The 15,809-nt window shown below is 37.3% G+C and overlaps 2 protein-coding genes across 2 annotated transcripts in view; one reads left to right on the top strand and one right to left on the bottom strand.

Moving 5' to 3' along the window:
• LOC308649512 (uncharacterized protein) overlaps positions 1-15,809 on the top strand; it is a gene marked incomplete at its 5' end in the record, with an annotated part of 523,997 nt that overhangs the window by 189,792 nt on the left and 318,396 nt on the right. The gene's annotated exons all lie outside the window — the stretch shown is intronic.
• The window catches only part of LOC308649506 (thyroid receptor-interacting protein 11-like), a 32,351-nt gene continuing 25,177 nt past the window's right edge, over positions 8,636-15,809 (bottom strand). Inside the window, exon 6 of the mRNA XM_081295040.1 lies at positions 8,636-9,121. Coding sequence (XP_081151166.1) covers positions 8,670-9,121 — 452 coding nt within the window. The 3' untranslated portion in view covers positions 8,636-8,669. The remainder of the gene's footprint in view (positions 9,122-15,809) is intronic.

Below are 15,809 nucleotides of genomic sequence, written 5' to 3'. Positions count from 1 at the left end.
AAACTATGGGGGATATGGAGGGCAAACCCTGGCTCATTCGCGAACACATGTGACAAAAAGCATCCAATAATCATAAGTATATCCTTATACATGTATTCAGTGCCCCCAAAGTACAAGGTATTGTGGTAGATATTGTGAACAACATAAAGCTGTGTTATATACATTTCCTGCTATGAAGTGCAATTGAATACAGTCAATCAATGGGGAAGATGTTACATAGAGTGATCCTTGAATTATAATGCAAGGTCAGCCATTGATGACTGTGGTGGTGAGGATCGCATATGGGGGAAAAGACTAAGTAAGAAAGAATAAGCCAGAAGTAGAGAGCCCTTAATAATGTGGCTTTGTTAAAACACAGTTGAAGATTAAAATAATGAAAGCTTTTTGAGTCTATAAACATAGGGTGATAAATTCTATGCAAGATATTAAGTTTGTACTTTTTTTTAATACCTCATAATTCATTCAAACATTTTCTTATAGATTTCAGTAGAATTTTTAAATCTCTTTAATATGGGCCTTGTCTCTTCTTGTTTCTTTTTTTAAATTTCTATTGGTTGCTCAAAACATTACAATGATCTTGACATATCATATTTCATACATTTGATTCAAGTGGGGTATGAATTCTTATTTTTACCACGTGTACAGTTTGCAGGATCACATTGGTTATACATCCGAGTTTATACATACTGCCATACTAGTGTCTGTTATATTCTGCTGCCTTTCCTATTCCCTCCCTATCTCCCCTTCTGTCTCCTCCCCTCCCCTCCCATAATCTCTCTCTACCCCATCTACTGTAATTCATTTCTCTCCTTTTTTCCCCTTTCCCCTCACATCCTCTTATATGTAATTTTGTATAACAATGAGGGTATCCTTCCATTTCCATGAAATTCCCCTTCTCTCTCCCATTCCCTCCCACCTCTTGTCCCTTCTAAATGGTAATCTTCTTTTCATGCTCTTCCAGCCTGCTCTGTTTTGAGTCCCCCCTCCTTATATGAAAGAAGACATTCAGCATTTCTTTTCTAGGGATTGGCTAACTTCACTTAGCATAATCTGCTCTCATGCCATCCATTTCCCTGCAAATGCCATGATTTTGTCATTTTTTAGTGCTGAGTAATATTCCATTGTGTACAAATGCCACATTTTTTTATCCATTCATCTATTGACTGGCGTCTAGGTTGGTTCCACGTTCTAGCTATTGTGAATTGTGCTGCTATGAACATTGATGTAGCTGTATCCCTATAGTGTGCTCTTTTTAGGTCTCTGGGAATAGTCCGAGAAGGGGAATAGCTGGGTCGGATGGTGGTTCCATTCCCAGCTTTCCAAGGAATCTCCATAATGCTTTCCAAATTGGCTGCACCGATTTGCAGTCCCACCGGCAGTGTACAAGTGTACCTTTTCCCCCACATCCTTGCCAGCACGTGTTGTTGTTTGACTTCCTAATGGCTGCCATTCTTACTGGACTGATATGGTATCTTAGAGTGGTTTTAATTTGCATTTCTCTGATTGCTAGAGATGGTGAGCATTTTTTCCGTGTATTTTTTGATTAATTATATATCCTTCTCTGAGAAGTGTCTGTTCAGGTCCTTGGCCCATTTGTTGATTGGGTTATTTGTTTTCTTAATGTTCAATTTTTGAGTTCTTTGTATACTCTGGATATTAGGGCTCGGCACATTTGTATTTTTAAGAATTGGCATAATCAATGAAATGTTCCGCACACATTTGTAGGAAGATGAACATAACACTCCAGTGACAATACAATAGTAGAAGGATTGATTTGGACTGAAGTTGTTCAGTGAATGATATATTACCCATAAATTTGAATTCTCATTATCATAAAGAAGCAAGGTGAAAATAAGAATTTAAGAGAGTGTTGGGGATATGGCTCAAGTAGCAGCTCGTTCACCTAGCATGCGTGAGGCGTGGGGTTCGATCCTCAGCACTACATAAAAAAATAAATAAAATAAAGATGTTGTGTCCACTAAAGGCTAAATAATAAATATTTTTTAAAACGAATTTAAGATAGTCCATAAATGTTATATACGAACTGTGAAAGTAGATGCTTTCGCATCTAGTGACTTTTATTAGTAGGACAAAGAATTAAATGTAGTTCTGCTGTGTACAAAATGATCACAATAAATCACCAATGTCATTTTTTGAAATGGGAAAATGTTTTTTTTATTGGTTATTCAAAACATTACCAAGCTCTTGACATATCATCTTTCATACATTTGATTCAAGTGGGTTATAAACTCCCATTTTTACCCCAAATACAGATTGCAGAATCACATCGGTTACACATCCACGTTTCTACATGATGCCATATTAGTGACTGTTGTATTCTGGTACCTTTCCTATCGCCTACTATCTCCTCTCCCTCCCCTCCCATCTTCTCTCTCTACCCCATCTGCTGTAATTCAATTCTCTCCCTTGTTTTTTTTTTCCCCCTTTTCCCTCACATCCTCTTATATTTAATTTTGTGTAACAATGAGGGTCTCCTTCCATTTCCATGCGATTTCCCTTCTCTCTCCCTTTCCCTCCCACCACTTGTCTCTCTTTAATGTTAATCTTTTCCTCATGCTCTTCCTCCCTGCTCTGTTCTTAGTTGCTCTCCTTATATCAAAGAAGACATTTAGCATTTGTTTTTTAGGGATTGGCTAGATTCACTTAGCATAATCTGCTCTAATGCCATCCATTTCCCTGCAAATTCCATGATTTTGTCATTTCTTAGTGCTGCGTAATACTCCATTGTGTGTAAATGCCACATTTTTTTTTTTTATCCATTCATCTACTAAAGGGCATCTAGGTGGGTTCCACAGTCTAGCTATTGTGAATTGTGCTGCTGTGCACACTGATGTGGCAGTATCCCTATAGTACGCTCTTTTAAGGTCTTCAGGGAATATTCCGAGAAGGGCTATAGCTGGGTCAAATGGTGGTTCCATTCCCAGCTTTCCCAGGAATCTCCATATTGCTTTCCAAATTGACCGCACCAATTTGCAGTCCCACCAGCAATGTACAAGTGTACCCTTTTCCCCACATCCTCGCCAGTTCTTATTGTTGTTTGACTTCATAATGGATGCCAATCTTACTGGAGTGAGGTGATATCTCAGGGTGGTTTTGATTTGCATTTCTCTGACTGCTAGAGATGGTGAGCATTTATTCATGTACTTGTTGATTGATTGTATGTCCTCCTCTGAGAAGTGTCTGTTCAGGTCCTTGGCCCATTTGTTGATTGGGTTATTTGTTATCTTATGGTTTAATTTTTTGAGTTCTTTGTATACTCTGGATATTAGGGCTCTATCTGAAGTGTGAGGAGTAAAAATTTGTTCCCAGGATGTAGGCTCCCTATTTACCTCTCTTATTGTTTCTCTTGCTGAGGGGAAAAAAAAAAAAAGAAGAAAAAAACTTTTTAGTTTAAGTCAGTCCCATTTGTTGATTCTTGTTATTAACTCTTGTGCTATGGATGTCCTATTAAGGAATTTGGAGCCCGGCACCACAATATGTGGATCGGAGCCAACTTTTTCTTCTATGAGATGCAGAGTCTCTGATTTGATATCAAGCTCTTTGATCCATTTTGTGTTAACTTTTGTGCATGGCGAGAGAAAGGGATTCAGTTTCATTTTGTTGTATATGGATTTCCAGTTTTCCCAGCACCATTTGTTGAAGACGCTATCCTTCCTCCATTGCATGCTTTTAGCCCCTTTATCAAATATAAGAAAGTTGTAATTTTGTGGATTGGTCTCTGTGTCCTCTATTCTGTACCATTGGTTCACCCGCCTGTTTTGGTACCAGTACCATGCTGTTTTGGTTACTCTTGCTCTGTAGTACAGTTTGAAATCTGGTATCGCTATACCGCCAGATTCACACTTCCTGCTTAGAATTGCTTTTGCTAATATTTCTCAGACACCTGTAGTTTCTAAAACCACTAAGAGGATTTTTATCAAAATTAATTTTGTTAATTTTTTTATTATATTATATAGTTAATATTAAATGATTTAATCTATATTAAATGTTATTTAAATTGACTTTGTTAAATTGTATTAATTTAAATGAAATTTAATGAACTTTTAAATATAAATCAATCTAAAATTTAATCAAAATTAATTTAAAAAATCAATTAAGAAAATAAATTTAAATCAAACAATAGTATTAATAAAATAAATTTAAACAATATTAATTAATAAAATAAATTTAAATTAGATCAATTTATTAAATGATAATATAATTTATATTTAAAAATTTATTAAATTTTATTTGAATTAATTTTAATAAAAATATTCTGAATGGTTTTAGAAACTACAGGTGTTAGAGAAGTATGTGCTATGCAATCTGCTTTTGCTCTTCTCTGATTTCACCTACTTAAGCTAGAAACTTTTGATTGTCTTTTACCTTAATTTACGAAAAGGTTGAAACTACTCCTTTTTTAAAGCCTTTCATCTTTCAAAAACTGATGTTAGCTTCTTTCTCTCCCCCAATTTTTTTGATCAAATGTTTTAAAAAATGTGTTGAGAGGCATTATTGTAGAGCCCCCAAAGTATGTAGATAAACAGTCCAGATATTTAATGAAATATTCTTACTAAGTAACTTTTCCATTGGCAATGGATCATGTGATTCCACTTTGGGGTTGACTCATAAAAATACTCTTACTTCTGGACATATTTAACATCTGGAAAACTGAATTAATGTGAGGTGACTTTTCTATAGAAATGGAAATAAGTAAAATGGATAGGGGTCATAGTATTTGGATTAAAAGTATCTTAGAATTTATCCACTAAGCTTCATGATAAGGCCCTCTGCACTGGAATTTTCTTTTAGTACTTGTACCAGGTTATTTGGGATAAACTAAATATTCTCAACATTTTGCAACATCATATTTGGTTTTCTTCTTCTCTAAATCTGAGATCTCCTTCAGGTGGTTTGGATTTTTCATCTTTCCTGTTATTTAAATGTATCATTTTTATCTTAATGCCATTAAATTTAACAAATATAATCATTTAAAAAAAAGAGTTTAGAGCTAATGGTTCACTAATGCTGCTCTGTACAGTTGCTTACAAAAGTACATCAGAATTGAAGACTGGTGATGATTACCTGCTACACTGGAGCAAAATTTTATAAACAAAAAGTGCTACAGCAAACAAAACAAAATTTTTAGAAAGAGCTATAGCAAAAAAAAAAAAAAAAAAAAAAAAAAAAAACCTAGTATCTATATACATATATATATATATCAGCTTTTTTTCTTTCTCTTTTTGTCTACAAATACAGAGTTCTTTTGCAAAAGGCCATGCTGTAAAACATCAAAAAGGGTTATGGCTTCTTTAAAGTGCTAAATATTTAGAAGATCCTAGAGTACAAGTCTGGCACTGTTGTCCGGGGACACTGGCAGTGGTGTGAAGGTGGGCTTGAAATCTGCGATGGGTTTAAAAAGAGGATGCCCAGGTCATATTATTTTATTTATTTATTTGTTTGTGTGTGTGTGTGTGTGTGTGTGTGTGTGTGTGTGTGTTATTCAGATTTGTGAGTTCTTTCTATGCCCTAGAGATTAGTGCTCTATCTGATGTGTGATGGGGCAAAAATTTTCTCCCAAGATGTAGGATCTCTATTCACCTCCCAGATTGTTTGTTTTGTGGAGAAGAAACTTTTTTAGTTTGAATCTATCTCATTTATTGATACTTGATTTTAATTCTTGTGCTCTAGGAGTCTTATTAAGGAATTTTGGGACTAATCCCATATGATTGGAATTAGGGCCTACTTTTTCTTCTGTTACATGCAAGCTCTCTGGTTTTATTCCTAGGTCCTTGATTCATTTGAGTGGAGTTTTGTGCATGGTGAGAGCTAGGGGTTTAATTGCACCTCACTCCAGTTAGAATGTCAGCGATTTTTGAAAATGGCAGCTATGATGAAGACAACAACGATAAGTGTTGGTGAGGATTTCAGGAAAAATGTACACTCCTACACTGTCGGTGGGACTGTAGATTGGTGGAGCCAATATGGAGAGCAGTTTGGAGATTCCTTGGAAATTTGGGAATAGAACCACCATTTGACCTAGCTATCCCTCTTTTTGATCTATACCCAAAGGACTTAAAAACTGCATACTACAGGGACACAGCCACATCAATGTTTATAGCAGCAAAATTCACATTAGCTAAATTGTGGAAACAACTTAGTAGATGAATGCATAAAAAAATGTGGCATTTATACACAATTAATATTACTCAGATACTTACCCTCTCGCTCAGTCCAGGAGACGCTAGTGCCCTTCACTACCTCTGTCAGAGCCTGGTTCCGACAGCTGGTGCCTCGGAGAGGACAGGCTGATCCTGCCTGCCTCCCATGTACCCTTTGTCACAGGGAGCGACATTAATGTGAGACCAAATAAAATCCAGTCATAGACATTAATAGAATATCTCAAAAAAGTATTTAATAAAAAGGCTAGCAAATACAGGGTCTTTAATGAAACTTTAATAAAATTTATGAGACGAGGAAACTGAAAGCACAATATTTTCTTAGGAACTTTTCTGTTTGGTGTTATTCTTTACAATATAGAAGCTTTTCCTAAGAATGCAGGGAGTATGAAATTTCTAAGGCTATCTTGCTGTTTTCTCCATTAAACCCCTTGTCTTAAAAAGAATCTTGAATCTATATTAATCTTTGTAATTTTCTGAGTACCCGTATAACATATTTTTCTCAAGAATGCAGTGAGGTCGCTGTTTCCAAGAGCTCTTCAATTCTGAAATATAAGAAGTGTGTTTCCAGGCATTGAAACCCAAAGGCTCACCTAGACACAATGGAGTGAGCCGAATATATAAAAATCTCTCATGACAAATCTGAACTCTGCTTTTCCCAACCATGTGAAGTCTACTGGAATAAGATTCCAAGTAATTTGGCAGGTCGAAGCAAAATATATACTTTGATATTCTTCTCAGGAGTAACAACTGATGGCATCTTAATTTTGGTAAAATAATGTAAATGTTAAGGTGAAATTTAGAAATAAGAAAGGAAAAGCTGATATGTGTGTAGCTACTAGGTGTTTTTCTTCCTTTTTTTATTTTTGTAAAGTAAAACAAAAGATAAACCAAAAGGTTCTAGCTTAAGTTAGGTAAAATCAAAGAGGAGAAAAAAGAAGATAATATAGCTAATACTTCACTGCCACCTGTAATTTCCAAAACAACTAAGAGCATTATTATTAAAATTAAAATTAAATAATTCAACCTATATTATGTTAAATTTACTTTATTAAATTGTATTAATTTAAATAAAATTTAATGAGTTTTCAAATATAAATCATACTATAATTTAATATAAGTTAATAAACAATATCAATTAATAAAATAAATTTAAATCAAACCATAGTATTAATAAAAGAAATTTAAATAATACTACTAATAAAATTGATTTAAATTAGGTTAATTTATATTAAATGATATAATTTATATTTAAAAATATATTAAATTTTGTTTAAATTAATTTTAACAAAAATGTTCTGAATGGTTTTAGAAACTACAGGTGTCAGAGAAGTATGTGCTATGCAATCTGCTTTTTCTCTTCTCTGATTTCACCTACTTAAGCTGGAAACTTTTGATTCATCTTTTACCTTAATTTATCAAAAGGTTATAACTACTCCTATTTTAAAGCTTTTCATCTTTCAAAAACTGTTGTTAGCTTATTTCTCTCCCCAACTTGTTTTGATCAAATGTTTTATAAAATGTGTTTATGAGAATTATTGTAGAGCCCCCAATAGTATGTAGATAAGCAGTCCAGATATTTAATGATACATTCTTACTAATTAACTTTTCCATTGGCAGTGGATCCTGTGGTCCCACTTCGGGGTTGACTCATAAAAATACTCTTCCTTCTGGACATATTTATCATCTGGAAAACTGAATTAATGTGAAGTGACTTTCGTATAGAAATGGAAATAAGCAAAATGGATAGGGGTCATAGAATTTGGATTCAAAGCATCTTAGAATTTATCCACTAAGCTTCATGTTTAGGTCCTCCCCATTGGAATTTTCGCGTGGTAGTTGTACAATGTTATCTTGGATAAACTAAATATTCTCAACTTTTTGCAACATTATGTTTGGTTTTCATGTACTCTAAATCTGAGACATCCTTCTTATGGGTTGGATTTTTCTTGTTTCCTGTAATTACATGTATCGTTTTTACCTTAATGCCATTAAATTTAAGAAATATTATTATTGTTTTAAGGTTGGAACTAGTGGTTCAAGAAGGCTGCTCTGTACAGTTGCTCCCAAAAGTACATCAGAATTGATAACTGGTGATGATTATCTGCTGCATTGGAACAAAATTCTAGAAACAAAAAGTGCTACAAAAAACAAAACAAATTTTTTAAAAAGTACTATAGCAAAAAATCACAACAACAACAACTGAAAAAATAAAATAAAATACCTAGTAGCTATACACTTACATATACCAGCTTTTTTGCTTTCTCTCTTTGTCTACAAACACATGAGTACTTTTTCAAAAGGCCATGCTGTAAAACGTAAAAAAGGGTTATGGCTTCTTTCAAATGCTAAATATTTAGAAGATCCTGGAGTACAACTCTGGCACTATTGTCCAGGGACACTGGCAGTGGTGTAAAGGTGGGCATGAAATCTGCAGTGGGTTTAACAAGAGGATGCCCAGGTCCACCAAGTCCAACTCCAGCTAGGTTACTAAGAGGCACAGCTGCAGAACGTGGAACCAAAACAACTCATCCACTTACTGACACCACCGTGATCTTTATTCAACAGCTGCTCCATTTCGTCCTGTGGAATGTCCAGGATGCTCCCCGTCAACTGCAATACTTCACGACGTTTGTCCTTTGGTGTCTGGAAATGACCAATAAAAAGGTTTCGCATGAGGACTTTGTCCACTTTTCCTTCTGCGCTGTTGACCAAAGTCGACAATTTCTGTTGTGCATGGTCCAACATTTCTTTTCGGAGCTCGTTTTGTTTTTTCAGTTCTTCCATCTGTTCTTCCTTGAGATCTAAGTCTTCTCTCAGTCTGGAAGCAGAATCCAACAGAGCATTTGCTTCATCCAAACGTTCCTGCAGTGATGATACTTCTCCTTCCAGCTTTTCGGCCTTGTTCTTCCATTCAGCTATTGACTGTTTTTCTTTGTCTTCTGCAGCCAAAATTTGCTGGGTGTAAGACTCTTCTGATTCCAAGAGATGGCTGCGTAGCCTTTCTAGCTCCCGGTTTAGGCGTAATTCTTGGTCCCGTAAGTGTTGAACCTCTTTTTCTCTTAGGATTTTTACTTTGGTCTCTTGAAAAATATCAGAATTCAATGTCTGAGCATCTCCTTTCTCTCCAGGCAACTGGGCTTTTAGTTCTTCAATAGTCTTCTGCAAGTTCTTAATTTCCTCCTCTTTTTCTAAAATTAACTGGCTATGCGCAGCATTCATCTGCTCATATTTGTACTTAAATTCATCCATTTCCTCCTTCTGCTCCTGTAAAGACTGAAGTAGTTGCATTTTACGCTGGTTCTGGTTTTCAATGATATTCAGATGGTCTTGAATTTCATCTTCCAGATGATTTTTGACTATATTCAGTTGAGATACCTCCAATTCTAGTTCTGTGACAGCATCAAGAGCTGTCGGCTCAGCCACTGGTACAGCTTGATTGTGCTGTTCCCCAAGTATTTCCAATTCTACTCGCAGATAGTTGTTTTCTGCTCTCATGTAGGTAAGACTTCTGTCCTTTCTTTCCATGGATTGCCTTAAAGTTTCATTTTCTCCTAAAGCCTGAGAACACTTATCTAAATCCTTTTGTAGTTGTGAACTTTTTTCTTCGAGTTTTTCAATAAAAACTTCTTTCTCATTTATGACTTGTATCAATCGCTCCTGTTCGTCTACATAAGATGCCAAAATTTCATCAGTTTCTTTTTCATCAGCAGTCATTTGCTCAATATTCTTTTTGAGTCCTGCTATTTCAAAGTCCTTCTCTTGGCTGAGTTGAACTGCACATTCGTGTTTCAGCTTTAAGGCAGAGGTATCCAAATTATGTGCATTGGAGAGTTCCTGAATAGTCTGCCTGTGATTATTTGCTTCTTCCAACAGTCTTTTTTCTGCCTGGTGCAGTTTGGCTTCAATCTCTTCTTTGTCTCTTTTGAGAGTCTCCGTGATAGTGTCTTTTTCTTGAGAGATTTGATTGTAAGCAGCAATAGATTCTTCCAACTTACGCCTTACATCGTCACGTGCTAAAATCAACATTTCATTTTCCGTTTTGAGTTCAACAGCAACTTTCTTTAAATTTTCATTGAGCTGTTCCTCTTCAGAAAGATTTTGCCTTAAGTTGCTAACTTCAGCTTCTCGTTCTTTAGGCATGTCATCCTTACAATGACTGTTAGAGTCTTCATTCAGAGAAGTGCGATACTTGCTCTTAAATCCAGACAGCTCATCTTCAAGTTGTCTAATGTGATCCTTAAGCCCAAGGTTTTCCTGCTGGATGTTTAAACTATTTTTTTGTGACTGATTTAGCTGATCTACTAAATCTTCTACTTTACCTTCAAGCTTCTGCTTAGTTAAATGCAAATCACTGAGGCTCTGTGCGTTCTCAGTTAACTTCTCCTTCTGCACATGCAACTCTTGGGATATGTTCATTTGATCATCCTCAAGTTGATGAACTCTCTTTTTTTCATCATCTAGATCTTGTTCCAACTTCTTGATGACAAGGTCTCCTTCATTTTGTTGTTTTGATAGCTCCTCTTGTATCAAAATCATGTGCTTTGTAGCTTCCTGATTCTGATGATCCAGTTCTTCTAACTCAGCTATCAGCATTTTCTTTTCATTGATAGTCTGATTCAGTTCTTCCTCCTTTGCCTTCAAGTGAAGTTTTAAGTCTAGTAATTGTACATTCAAATTCATGTCTGTTGAAGCTCTGTTTTTCATGACTTGGTAGTCACAGCTCAATTTTGACAGTGACATCTGAAGTTCCTCTTTTTCTTGACTCAATGATGCCTTCTCTTTTTCTAAAGCTTCAGCATGCATTTTAAGTTTCAGATGGTCTTCAGCAAGACGGTTATCCTGGTTTAAACCATTTAGTCTCACGATTTCCTTCTCCGCATCAGCCAGGGCTTGTTGAAGCCTGAACACTTCTTCCACTGCTGAGCTCTGAGGAAGGATTTTTCCCTTTTCTGCCACAGTAGAACTCTGCTCCCAAACTGAAATTTCATGCTGATGATCATATATGTCTGGGCTTTGGTTTGGTTGAAGAGTCTTGATAGTATTTTGTACTTTGCAGATTTCACTTGAGTCAGAATGGTGTGTTCCCTGAGCCTCAGCAATCTGCCTCGAGTGGCCAACTTCAGATTCATGTTTTGCAGCTTCAGTTGATAATCTGTTTGTTTCTTGTCGTGATGAGATTATGTCACTAGAGTCCATGTCGTCATCACGAAAGGCTGAAAAATGACTACTGATCAGGGAACCGAACGGAGCCGGTGCAGTTGTTGTTGGCACACCACAAGCTCCCGAGTGTACTGATTGAGCGGCTGCCTGTAGTTGGAACATTTGATCTTGCAGTACAATCTGTCCTGCTTTAAGATGGCTGATCTCTACCTCTTTCTGTTGCAGTTGATTTTGGTAACTTACAGACTGATGGTTTATTTGTAGCTCTGATGCTTCATGCTTTTCTTCCAGGTCAGTACAATACTCTTTCAGTCTTTCATTCTCACATCTTAGTGTGGAATCAGTAGTTTCCATTTCCTTTCTCCAACAATGATGTAAAGCTGCTTCTGGGTCTCCTAAGTCACCCAGAAGCATTTCCCTGGCGAAGCTGGAGCTATGGCCGGTGAGGAAAGCCAAGCTGCTCCCCACCTGACCCAAGAAGTGGCCCAAGCCTGAGCCCAGGCCTCCAAACCAGGACCACATCGTGGCCACTTCAGTGATCCATCGGACCAGCTCTGAAAAGCGCGTCCATCACCATCCACTTCTGTGCCCCGAACGTCCTCGGGCGTTGCCGGGGTCAATTATGACCCAAGCGCTCAGAATTCCTCAGAGCGCGGGGTTCCTGGGGCTCCACCAACACTAATCATCCCTTCCTGCCTGTAAACTCAGAAGCCTGTCCTGCGCTTTGACCAGGGGCTGGCATCCAGTAGCACACACTCACCCCCTGCAGGGCCTCTGCTTCTTCCCTGCACTTGCCTGTCAGCTATTGGCTCACAGGATTGGGCAGGGTTGGCTGGGAGGAGCTAGAGATCCAGGAAAGTGTTCTAGTTTGAGTCCCAAGGCAGTGTGCTGTGGAGCCAGGAAGAATCAATGTTGTAGATGAAATCCAAAGGTAGTTCACTGGACAGTTCCCTCTTGTCTGGGAGAGGTGGGCTTTTTGTCCCATTCAGTTGCACTCGGTTGACGAGGTGAGGTCTCTCTCCATTACAGAATGGAATCAATTTAACTAAAAGTCCCCGATTCAAAAGTAAATCTCACCCCATAACACCAGCACAGACACACCCAGAATAAAAGTTGGCCAAGTGTCTGGGCATCGTAGCCCGGACGAGTTAACATGTAAAATTAACCATCACAAAGTCTTAATCATTCTCAGAATTCAAATTATAATATGGATTAAATGTCACTAAAGAACCATCTTTACCCTTTCCAAAAATAAATTTTTGCTGTTAATCTATAAATTTTCGAGTTCATTTTAATATTATTTGGTCCTTGTTAATTCTGATTGAGTTTATTGAAGTGCTGAAAAATTCCACTTAAATTTCACTTAAGAAAATTTGTTTTAGAGCCAACAGGTTGATGTTCACTTAACCTATTGTTGTTTATCAATGCCAAATATCATCCAGGTTTAAACAGTACAGAGTGAAATAAAAAGTCGAGAAATTTTCTACGATGGAGTAACAATCCTAAATTTAATTCCCACACCTCTAAGGATCAGAAGGAGTTAAGATAAGGCCCTGGTTTCCAAGGTGTTTAAATTCCAACAAGTTAATGAGGAGGCAGTTTTGTAGAGTTGGGGACAAAGCAAAGAGATGAAGCACATGGGCTGTAACAGACATACCAGTTGGGACCAAAGCAATTTTGGAGCTAAACTGACGGAATGCATTTAGAAAACCTCTCTCCCAAGCATGAGTTGAACAGTAAATGAGAACATAGTGTGTAGTTCTCACCTGATGGCTGGTGCAGAGAAAGTGGCCAACAAATAGAGCCTGCTGCCACTTTGTTCATATTTGCTTTTTGTTTTGTTTAGGATCATTTTCCTCATTACCCTTTAGAAGGGGTTTGGGTTTGCTCCCATTACTCTCTTCCCAGAGCCCATATTCAGGAGACTCTTTTCCTTGAGCTGTTCTTTCTATATGTCTGTTCAGGGAACAAAACCTCAAGGTGGCAGAAATAAAATTCAAAAAAAGGCAGAATTTTTGGAAAATTAATGGTTAAGTAGATTCTAAGGATTATATTAATCACCTCATAATGTCTCTTGCCTTCAAGATAGAGCAAGTAGACATAATTACTCAGATTGGTATCAGAAACTAGTGACTGCATTTGTGTGCTGTGCCAGAAAAGGAAATCTTCTTGGTCCTTATTCATCTCCAAATCTGAGAGAGAAATCAGGCCTGTGTTAGTCAATCTCTCCTCATAAAAGACTAATATAAAAATTTAAGCCCCTTTTAGCATCTGCTGAAGTGCGAATCCACGCTGTACCCCAGCTGTGTCTACTGTTGAAGAAGGCATCAACAATACCAAGTGTCCTTTTCTCCCTTTAGACCATTCCTCCTGTGTGTGTGTGTGTGTGTGTGTGTGTGTGTGTTAGAAGACTTTTTCATCACTTTGACAACATACCTGAGAAAATTAAATGAGTAAATATTTATTTTGGTTCAATTTCAGGCTCCATTGCTGTGGCCTGAAGTGAGGCAGATTACCATGGCAGAGAGCCTGGCTTCAAAACAGAGCTGCTCAACTCATGGAGATCAGGGGATCAACTCATGGAGATCACGGAGATCAGGTGAGGGGAAGAGAGGACTGAGGAATATGATGTACCCTTCCAGGGAATCAACTCCAATGACCTACCCTCCAACTAGGCCCTACCGCCCACAGTTTTTACCAACTCCCAATAGTCCTGTCCAATCGTGAACCCATCAGTGGATTGATCCACAGATGAGGTTAGAGCCCAGGATTCAATTCACCTTTCTGTAGAGTCCGTTCTGAATGCTGTTACATTGGGGTCCAAGCTTTCAACACATGACCTTTGGGCAACATTCCAGATCCAAATTATAGCAGGGTGCCTCCTTCTCTTTAGGTGTTCTGTGTTTGTTTATTGTTTTAAATCACAAATAATGATCCTTTTTCAGTGTAAGACCTATCACATTTGGCTTGAATCTGGTTCCAGTGGTTGTTGCTCCTACTGCTGAAAGGCATTTCTGATCACTCAGATTCAGTCTTCTAGCATGGTTCACTCTGACCACAGCTGTTTGTCATTTTATATTTCAATCTGAGAGAGATACCTACCTACTGTATTCAAAACTGACCATCCAAATAAAAGCATTTCTCTTCTTGTAAATATGTTTGGAATATTCCTGGAAACTATGGGGGATATGGAGGGCAAACCCTGGCTCATTCGCGAACACATGTGACAAAAAGCATCCAATAATCATAAGTATATCCTTATACATGTATTCAGTGCCCCCAAAGTACAAGGTATTGTGGTAGATATTGTGAACAACATAAAGCTGTGTTATATACATTTCCTGCTATGAAGTGCAATTGAATACAGTCAATCAATGGGGAAGATGTTACATAGAGTGATCCTTGAATTATAATGCAAGGTCAGCCATTGATGACTGTGGTGGTGAGGATCGCATATGGGGGAAAAGACTAAGTAAGAAAGAATAAGCCAGAAGTAGAGAGCCCTTAATAATGTGGCTTTGTTAAAACACAGTTGAAGATTAAAATAATGAAAGCTTTTTGAGTCTATAAACATAGGGTGATAAATTCTATGCAAGATATTAAGTTTGTACTTTTTTTTAATACCTCATAATTCATTCAAACATTTTCTTATAGATTTCAGTAGAATTTTTAAATCTCTTTAATATGGGCCTTGTCTCTTCTTGTTTCTTTTTTTAAATTTCTATTGGTTGCTCAAAACATTACAATGATCTTGACATATCATATTTCATACATTTGATTCAAGTGGGGTATGAATTCTTATTTTTACCACGTGTACAGTTTGCAGGATCACATTGGTTATACATCCGAGTTTATACATACTGCCATACTAGTGTCTGTTATATTCTGCTGCCTTTCCTATTCCCTCCCTATCTCCCCTTCTGTCTCCTCCCCTCCCCTCCCATAATCTCTCTCTACCCCATCTACTGTAATTCATTTCTCTCCTTTTTTCCCCTTTCCCCTCACATCCTCTTATATGTAATTTTGTATAACAATGAGGGTATCCTTCCATTTCCATGAAATTCCCCTTCTCTCTCCCATTCCCTCCCACCTCTTGTCCCTTCTAAATGGTAATCTTCTTTTCATGCTCTTCCAGCCTGCTCTGTTTTGAGTCCCCCCTCCTTATATGAAAGAAGACATTCAGCATTTCTTTTCTAGGGATTGGCTAACTTCACTTAGCATAATCTGCTCTCATGCCATCCATTTCCCTGCAAATGCCATGATTTTGTCATTTTTTAGTGCTGAGTAATATTCCATTGTGTACAAATGCCACATTTTTTTATCCATTCATCTATTGACTGGCGTCTAGGTTGGTTCCACGTTCTAGCTATTGTGAATTGTGCTGCTATGAACATTGATGTAGCTGTATCCCTATAGTGTGCTCTTTTTAGGTCTCTGGGAATAGTCCGAGAAGGGGAATAGCTGGGT

Source organism: Spermophilus citellus, assembly GCF_964194105.1.
Source record: "Spermophilus citellus genome assembly, chromosome: 5".
NCBI classification, from domain to species: domain Eukaryota; kingdom Metazoa; phylum Chordata; class Mammalia; order Rodentia; family Sciuridae; genus Spermophilus; species Spermophilus citellus.
Note: the sequence above shows the minus strand (reverse complement) of the source record. Positions and strands in the feature narration are given on the sequence as shown.